Source organism: Opisthorchis viverrini, assembly GCF_000715545.1.
Source record: "Opisthorchis viverrini unplaced genomic scaffold opera_v5_20, whole genome shotgun sequence".
NCBI classification, from domain to species: Eukaryota; Metazoa; Platyhelminthes; class Trematoda; order Opisthorchiida; family Opisthorchiidae; genus Opisthorchis; species Opisthorchis viverrini.
In genome coordinates, this window is record NW_008751676.1 from 1,491,913 (window position 1) to 1,501,707 (window position 9,795).

Consider the following 9,795-nt stretch of genomic DNA (forward strand, 5'->3'; position numbering starts at 1 on the left):
ATTACGCTATCCAGGCCTCTGTTCCGTCTGACGAGCAGCACTATGGTTTGCGAATCTCATTGGAATCTAAGTGAATTGTCAACCATTTATTTGGCCGAATGTCCTCTATTCTCGAGCACGTCTGTACATTTTTCATCGTGAATGCCACCACTAACCGGAGCTACTTGAAGATTATATTGGATGCCAGGGGTATAGGCAGAGAATCAATATCAGCTCAAGCCCAGTCAACGAGTGAACTTGTAATTTCGGCTAGCAGTGAAACAAATGACGGTGAGTTAATAGTCAGGCGATACGTACGGCAACAGCTTTCCGTTCCACCTGGTACCGAACTGAAGCATACAACGTTTGTGCTTCGACGAAGTGGATTTCTTGTGATCGATATACCCCTTGTTCTGAAAATTTGCAGCGCAGTCGATCAGCACAGTCAGAAAACCGAACATGCTGCATCACCACCTGCAAATGCTGAAACTGTGAGCATTTCTCCCCCTGGCCCGAAGGAGGCTGTTTTCCATCAACTTGATAAGCATCAAACAAAAAGAGAGGGTAACGAACTAATCCTCAAGATACCATTGGACCGGATCTACTCCAGGGACAAGATAACCGTAAAAATAATGGATCGATCGGTTTGTGTAACTGCATCTGCTTTGGAAGCTCCAAACAATACGAGGCCATACATGATTCAACGAACTTTCTACAAGGAATACGAGGCCTCTGACTGCATTCCAGATCCTAAAACAATCAGGTTTGATCTATATGATAACTGGTTGTTTGTGCGGGTGAGTGTTCTAGAGAATACCTAAAAAAGACGAAAACTGCATTCCAGTTACTGCCCACTTACAACCTGTGCTTAACTTACAAATGTTATGATTATACAAATATCACTTTCTATGAGCGATGTCACAGAATTACACTGTACTCTAATTATTCTTTTATGCAAAAGCATTTGAAGTTGGTATATAAAATAAATTGGCCAAACCACCCACATTTAGTTTTTGTAGACACTGATCAGTGTGTACTTTAAATTGGACCGAAATCGCAACTAGTTTACTCGTAGTCTCCTTAGACCTCATTCAACTTTAGTTGTGTAACTACGTGAGAAAAAGAGTCCCCGAAACTATTCTTGAAGTCCTCATAGACGACAGTAAGCAGGTACGTATTGGTGATCATATGCAGGTTGTTCAGTTTTAAATGAGAACGAACAGAGTTGATGTCAGATTTTTCTCCACAAAATTACTGTGAATTACCTACTGTCCACCAAATAATGAGCAAGATTCAACTCGGGTGCACTTTCCGCTGCTATGACTAGGCCACCTAACGTAGCCTGAGAAAAAAGTTTGTGGTTTGCTCGAGAGCTTACGCAAAGTCAGCCGAAGTTGACGGTACATTTGGAAATGATATCAATGACAGTCTGTACCAGGGTAATCGATCCTCGAGTAATTGTTTCTAATCAACCTTTAAAGGCAGAAATGCATAACTGCCACAAGGTGACTACCACACTCATAAGTTACCAACTATAATTTTAGAAAATTGCATTGCCGGATGAAGTGCAGCATGGCATGAAACCATGGTAAGTCGCTTTGGTTATTCTGATGGCTCAATGAAGCAAGGTGTCTGTGAGAAGAGGGCTCACTAGCCTCTTAGAGAACTGGGTTCGAATGAAACTCGTGAACTGTTGGGATTATGACTTATTGCCTATTGTATTTTTCAGAGTTTACTGTGTATTTGGTTCATTGGACCAAATCCATCTTATCTGCATATCGGTAGTGATATGGAAACCATATCAACGCGAATCTCACATCCCTAACCTATCCAATCAATCGTATTGAAAACGCTTGTGGAGTGATTTCTATTGGTCCTGTACTAAAAATGTGCACCCAAGCTTTCAGATTGGATTATTCGTTGCTTTCGATACCCAAATGGTTAAAATTTGGTAACCAGTAACCATCTGAGCCGCAGGTTTTTTAAATTGAGTTTCGCACAGACTGTCGGTTTTGGGGGTACACCTTTGACAGTCACCCCAGAATCCTAACAACTGGGTGCTGATTTGGCATAACACACACCTACCACATTCCGTTTAATTCAGCTTCGCATGGACCAATTATTTTCAAGCGATTGTGAAAATCCAAACTGAAGCAAAGCAACGTAATTCCGTACTGAATTTCACCATACAGGGTATAGTAGGGAATAAGCATTCTGGAAAGTTTTCCCTGCTCGATGGTTTTTAAGGTACCCAGTTAGTCCTGTGTGTTTCGGCCAATCAGCCAAATTCAGAATTCATGCGGATTACATAAATCTAAGTGTGCACAGAATCAAGCATGGTTTCACGTAATGTTACGTTATTTTTGTGCTGATTATCTAGCTAGTCTTAATAAATTATTCCGCTTCGGAGAACTTGTCTTTCGGTGGGAGAGAGTAAACGTATTCTGTTCCGGTTAAGTCGTATTTTTCGACTGGGATTTTTACCTGTCAATGAGGCCTTCAGCTTGCAACGCATAACAGACGATATAGTGTTCAAAATCATGCTAAATTCTTAAAACGAAGAACACTACATTATATTTGCATTTGTTTTGTCACCGGGTTGGAACAAAGAAAAGCAACAAAAGCATGGAAATAATGGAAGAGATGGTTCATTTTTGACCACATCTTTATCTTAATGTTTGAGTTAGAAGGCTAATTATTACGAGGAATTTTTTACGGACCGGAACTTAGGGCGGCGCTCAAGGCACACCACGGGGTACAAACTTGGTTAACTGTCCGAATACGCTCAGTGATTAATGCACGGTTTACCTTTGTGTCAGTAATCTTCTGTCAGTCAGAACTTAAGTCAACTTAATTCGGAATAACCAGCACCTCGTGCCCACCTATACAACTCTGTGGGTTGAAAAACCCAAATGGATTATCTCGAATATCGATTCAATCAATTGGCAGATTACAGTGGACCTTTAACGACCATCTTCTATTCCTATTAGGAATGGTTCTTTCTGAAATGGAGGCCCCTATAGGGATAGGTCGACCAAATCTCCAACTTGGTGTAACAACCGAATGGCTCTCAAGTCAACTGTCTAATCTTCTAATAAGTTTTTCTGTTCACTTACACTCCATTTCACCTCTTGGGTTGTTTCCATTCCAGCTTTAATTCTTATACATTGAATATGGGATTCTACCAAACCACTAAATTCCCAGTTTTTCCAGTAGACTATCATAAATGGAAGCCAACTCTCCAGGAATCATGGCATCAGGAATCTTCAGCTTCAATATCGCGTAAAGAATAGTTCTAACGGCAAAATAGCAAAACCAACATTCATGAAAACCACTGGCCAAACGATAATCAGCATTCAGAATGCTGACGACAAAGATGGCCTAATTTGTTGACACAAGTGTAGCTTTACACTTGATACACGATTTGCTCACATTAGAAGTTTACGTAACGGTGTGGACCTCCATCTTATCAAGAAGCTCCTGGAGACGCCCGGAACCTACAAATTCATTAGCGCTAATCAACAATGAGGAGCACATGAACCGACAGAGAAACAGCGCTTCTAATCTATCGCTTCAAATTTTCGAAGTTACTTTAATCTACACTTCGATGACGGTCTGACATCTCTGTATTGGCCCAGCGATCGCTATATATATATATATATATATATATATAATGGGATGGTTATTGTGCAATCGCTTCACATACTTGCATGATAATTTGCATCGTAAATTCAACTTACCGTAAGCTCCTGGTCATTTCTTCATCACAGTCAGCTGAGGCACTCAATGTTTTGTAGCTAAATCACTTCCCTGAGTAACTCAAGGACAATAGCGGTTTCGGAAAAGTGCATAGCTGTACTTCAACTATTCGATCCTATTTACAGCCCCATCAGAGGTCAGTTGGGTTCCAACAATTCTGGTAACAATTTCACTGCTGCACCCAAGTGTAGTTCACAAAATGCCTGAAATGCGGGGTTCTCATTACTTACAGCCTATCTATTGAGAGACTTTATTGTAAATCGAAGGTCCGCTGGTAAGCCGACTGATAATTTTTTCTTCTATAAGTAGCCTGTCAAAACTAAATATTGTCGATATTTGTAATGCACTACTCATAAGGTTGCTGAAAATCCGTCGACAGCCCACGACCGGTTTCGCCTTTCTTGGGGCTCATCAGGTAGGGCAGTCCCCGAGTTTCCGCCAACTTTATGTTCTACTTGAAACCGAATTGCGCGGAATTAGCGGATATACACTCAGTTGCAAACTAATTTGGTTCTTTCGAGAGACTCACTTGGAACCCAGCTGAATCTCTCGTTTATGATGTTTCCAGTGAGTCTCTTGAAAAACCAAATTAGTTTTCAAATGAGTGTATATTTGCTAACTGTTGCTGAGTTCTACATAAAACTGGTTAAATCACAACTGCACACTGTATTTGACTTCCGACTACCTCATTGTCTTCATGGACGAGCGAAACTCGTGGAAAACTGTTAGTTCAATTGGACGTTTGTTTGCTCGATACTCACTTAGTGACACCAAAGTCGTAGCTTAGATGTTTTTGAAATATCAATCACGAGGCGTGGTGGAAAAAGCGGTGAGCTGGTCTCAGGGACACATCCTGTCTTTCAGATAGCTGAAATGACACAACCCAACGGATTCCAGGCAAGCGGCATGATGATTTGCTGTTTACTCGACAGTTTTTTCATGTCAATGATGATTCCCTTCCAAAATTCTTCCTCCTAAAACAGTTTATGAGGAACGTCAACTGTCCTGGGGATTTTCGAAAAAAAACAACCCATCCCGGCTGGATATAAGAAACGAGAAAGTTTGTCCTTCGGATAGTTTGCTCAACAGGAAAATTTAAAAAAAAACATGTAAATGGGGCGGAAAACAAATTCAATTTATTTTAACAATGCTCAAGCCAACCGAAGCTGTCACTGCTTGTGTGTATTTGCACCAAACCGCAGCCGCTTACTTTTCCACTTGCTTGATAATCTGATCACCATCTGAGTAACTTTTTATGGACTGCAAGCCCTTATCCGAATGTTTCCCTGCTCTCATAAACTCTCACGCACGTTTCGACGCTGATACACGTTTTTCAGTGTCGGAGTACTTTCTGGTGCCGAAAACCCCCCAGATTCATCCGAATTCGATGTCGGTTGTGAGACCCATTTGCACTGTGAACGCTTTCACGATGAAATCACGCTTTGGCGAAATGAGAAGGAACTACTTTTGGTTCGGTTGGGCCATTTCAGTAATTTTAATGTCGTCGAAAATGGCGTTGGGTCAGGCCCCGCGAGTCACTGAGGCTGTTGATCAGCGGCCTTGGAAATATGAACATGGGTATCTGCGTGCTTCTCTGATCCTTCTAAATTAGAACGAGGCACTGGGACAGCGTAACAGTCTTAGCACATAGTAAGGTTCATTCGATTATATGCTGATCAGAAGTTACCAACTAGGAGTTCCCGACGACAGCTAACTACAACCTTGCGCAGATTCAATGTTATTGACTGGCATGCACAACTGACAAGAGAGCGAATCACTACCCAACTGTTGGGCAAGTGATCACTGCTCTTTTCTTCCAAAACGAATGTCACGTACAGATTCTATACACTTTCATATATTCTGTTTCAAGTAGAATGGTAGGATATATTACTTCATTTCTTCATTTTCCAAGTCTTTTCTTTATTTTAAAATCCTCAGAATCGTTGTACCAGGCTTCACGTGTAATTCTTTGCACTTTCGCATTTGTCCTCTCTTAGGTGTGGTATTCATCAAATAAAAATTGGCTAAAAATCACCTTGAAAGAAGTGCCAAAAAAGTTTGCGCCTTATTTGATTTTTGTAGGACGCAGAGATTCTCAAGAGCAGAGAAAACTAAGGAGGAAGAACACTCTTCAATGAACCCGGATACTGCGTGTACAGCTGTTCCACGGGTCTTAACAAAACTAAGCGATCTCTCCGCCTGGACTAGTGATACGCTATCGCAACGACAACTGCATAGGAATTTATGCATTTTTCACCGTAAATAAAGTCGATATTTTATACTCGGGTAATGACAATTGTATATTATCCCAAGCCATCTGGAGACATTAACATGTCTCCTTACTGGGGTTCTTTCATCCTCGGACAGAGGCGACCATATCATCCACGTTTTACACCCACACAATGAAAGCAAAACCTTTTTGGTTTATGGTATGGCCGAAGGTGCAGGTGAATGGCGAACTTTACTGAAAATGAAATTCGAATCCCGTCTCTTCCCTGTTTCATTTGGACTGGCCAGGGTTTTCGTGTTTTGACAGGGGTCGCAAACAAAATGATGTGAACAGATTAGAACTATCCCATTACCACCCATAATTAACTACATCTATTTACTTTGGACAACTTGTATGCAAGTGCGGTGGATTCTTTCGTTCTACCTGGAGCAGCGTTTTAGTGCTCTCGCATGCCGATGTTTGGGAAATACCAGGACAATGTGATCAACCTGCAAGATAACCAGTTAAACCAATCGATCCACATCAATTTGTGCGGCCAAATCAAACATGCAAATGAACCGCTTAAAACAAGATTATGCTCTACTAATATGTTTCTTTTGGCACAGACTAGAGCAAAGTGCTTTTCGGAGGGTCGTGACTTTCGACCTCTTCTGCCTTACATAAACCGGTTCTCCATCAGATTCAATAACTTCGATCCGTGTTGTAGTTGCGACATCTTTGTTCGGGTGATTCTGTACACATAGAGCGTAGTAATCACCGGCCAAACCCAGTTCAATCCAGTCAAAAGAACCCTGTTTTTGTGGCTGGAAAATTTTTGCGCAGTGATAATGACAACGGGTGATCGATTGCTTAGTAGAGAACTGGGGCAATTCAATCGTATTTTTGTTCCTCTTGCGGAGTAAACCATCACCTTGCGGAGTCGTTCGGTGGGATGGGTTTCTTAAGGAAAGAATCTAGCGGAATATATACTTCTGCTTGTAATGACTCCTCGGTGGAGGCGTCTCTCTGACACTGTACCTAAAGTAAAGTACAGACACTCGAAACGTTGCCGATTCCAAAATAAGCGGTCGTGAGTGCCAGAGTTCCCCAGAGTAACATTGTTTTCCAAAGATCCTTCCTCACTTTGACTTCACAAACCCGTGAATACTAACGAACTCTTCGTTCATTTTGAGTAAATCAGTAATAATAATAATGCTAATAACGTGATAACAAACCTTGTAATTGTCCCGAAATAGACGTTGTTGTGATGGGATGCACTCCCTCCTGCTCCCATTCAGTGGTAGCAGAATAGATTTGTGCTGCCATTTTCCTGGTTAACTTTGCTGAATCTCTTTCCACAATGTCTGTATTTTGATATCCTAGTGTCGCAACCGATTCCGGTAGGTCTAACTCGGGGCCACGCGCAGATATGTCTGATCACCTGACATTTCAACAATGAATCCTTCTGTTTTCTAACATGTTTTAGTACATAGTTGTTGACTAAAGCCGCAATTTAACCAGAATCTTTAATGGCTGCCCGTTCTTAAGTGGTTCCACAGAATGATTCATCTTCTACACCGCGTGTACGGGTAGGAAACTATAGAATATATTCAACGAGACGCTCCAGAATAAGGATAACCTGGAAGCTTGGTTTTTGTTCAGTTCACCGAGCTTGGTGGTTGAACTACAAGCGTTTCACCATCAGTGGAGGTGCCATCATCAATGTGGGATTAGGTGTCGAATTCCTCCTCTTCTGCTTGTGCTTATATAGTTTTTGAACAGTATCGAATACCTCTGAACTGGGTGGTTGGTCACGAGGTCGCTTTCACCTAATTTTGGTTAGCCAGCTTGAAATCTGGGTTGCGTTTTGGTTTCGCCTCGGTGTATCTGCATCATCAATGATTAGGTGTCGAATTCCTCCTCTTCTGCTTGTGCTTATATAGTTTTTGAACAGTATCGAATACCTCTGAACTGGGTGGTTGGTCACGAGGTCGCTTTCACCTAATTTTGGTTAGCCAGCTTGAAATCTGGGTTGCGTTTTGGTTTCGCCTCGGTGTATCTGTTTGGTACGTTTGGTGCTTCCGGTTCGAAAGTTTCTTCCTCCCTTGGGATTGGGACGTTTCCTGCTTGCTTTGTGGTCCACTCTTATTCCAACTGATTAAGTGGACAACCTTCTATTTTTGGTGTCCCTTTTTCTTTGATCTGATTTGTCCATTGTTCGTTATTAAGTTAGTTGATTTTCCATGTGGTTCAACATTCCTGGTATTAAGTCGACAACGCAGGACAATTTTTCGATGGGCTAAGAAGCGTGTCAAAGATGAAATAAAATTCTTCTTTGGCGTAACTTCACTGTTCACGTCGGCTGATATAAATGCTGCAAGGACGATGGTCGCTGATCTTCTGGACTGCCGAGGAACCAATAATGGAACTCTTGGGAGAGAAATAATATGCCTTTTAGCCCATCCAGAAATTGTCCCGCATTGTCGACTGATGCATTCAAACTGGAGACCGACAGGCTTCTAACTCACTATTTGGGACGAATATATGATCACATGCTTAGTGTAAACGTCTCCTAAGCAACTGGCCACTTCTATTAAGTACAGTAAACGTGTACAAAGACGTGGAATTTCTTACGAGTCACCTATTCGTCTTGGTGAAATCTTTGAGTGAAACGTTACAAACTGGCAAAAAAAATCTGAACAAAAGAATTCTCGCACAAAATCACCTCGAGATGCATTATTGTTAGGGAGGGGGGTTGTTGTAACATGCATTTCTGTAGATAAAACCGGTCCCATGCAATCGACTTTTTGCTGGACTTTCCTTTTTATATTTCTGTCGCACACGAGGGTCGAGTAATTGGTTGTTGATCAGGTGGCTGTTGATCTGTTCGGCGAGCTTGACAGTCGGCCTGCAAACGATTCGTCGAGTAATTGTATGTATTGCAACGAGGGTCGATTGGTTGTTGATCAGGTGGCTGTTGATCTGTTCGGCGAGCTTGACAGTCGGCCTGCAAACGATTCGTCGAGTAATTGTATGTATTGCAAGTGTAGGTCAATGACGCTAGCTGAATCATCACGACGAAATTTTACCCCAGCCTGCGACCCCATAATCTTGCTCCCCACCACTAAATATCAAAGACTACTGGTCATTCTGTCTAATCTACTTGTATTGCATATCCTAGTGGATTTGAAAAGGAAATTGTAGGCTGGAGAAATGTACGAGGTTTTGGGCGCCTCTAGTAATTCCATAGGCTGGTGTTGAGATGGACACTGGACTCCTAGAAGCCAACTTAGCCTGTAATTCTCGAGAATAAGTGACTAAACGTTGAATTCATCCCCACTGTTTCCGAAATCTGGAAGATTCCAAGCAAAATTCTTGGAAAAACTGTGATGTGAGATACCAGGCGTCTGTCTCCCACGTTTGCAGAAGGGGCAATGGGTGGGTTGTTTTCACTCGTATGGACATAACCGTGAAAATATCACTACAGGATGTTTTGAAACAGAAACCGATGCAATACGTCGGTCTTGTGACACAGTCTACACTGTTTGCCAGTCATTCACGTGTCTAAAACAGCAGTAAACATACCCAAAACACCAATAAGAGGACATCTACGATTATTTTCAATGAGGATTTAAATGGATACTGTTTGACTGTTCGATTCGGTTGCATTAAGGGTCCTCATAAGGAGAACATACATTTTGGTAGACTTTGGTAAAAGCTATTGAGACTATCTGTTTTTCTTGAGCTTACTAACAGTTGTTTTAATTTAAAAGTCTCATGTTTAAACAAGCATGTCACTTAGAATGTCCAGTCGATAACATAATGCCCAGTGACCCTCGAATTCTCTC

At 41.7% G+C, this 9,795-nt stretch overlaps 1 protein-coding gene across 1 annotated transcript; it reads left to right on the forward strand.

Annotated features, from left to right (window-relative positions):
* Positions 1 to 98: 98 nt before the first annotated feature.
* T265_01823 (hypothetical protein) lies at positions 99 to 8,470 on the forward strand (the record flags this gene model as incomplete). Its single annotated transcript, XM_009165933.1, has 2 exons — positions 99 to 776; positions 8,252 to 8,470. 2 exons carry the CDS (start codon positions 99 to 101, stop codon positions 8,468 to 8,470), a joined length of 897 nt encoding a protein of 298 aa, XP_009164197.1.
* Between the last annotated feature and the right edge of the window lie 1,325 nt (positions 8,471 to 9,795).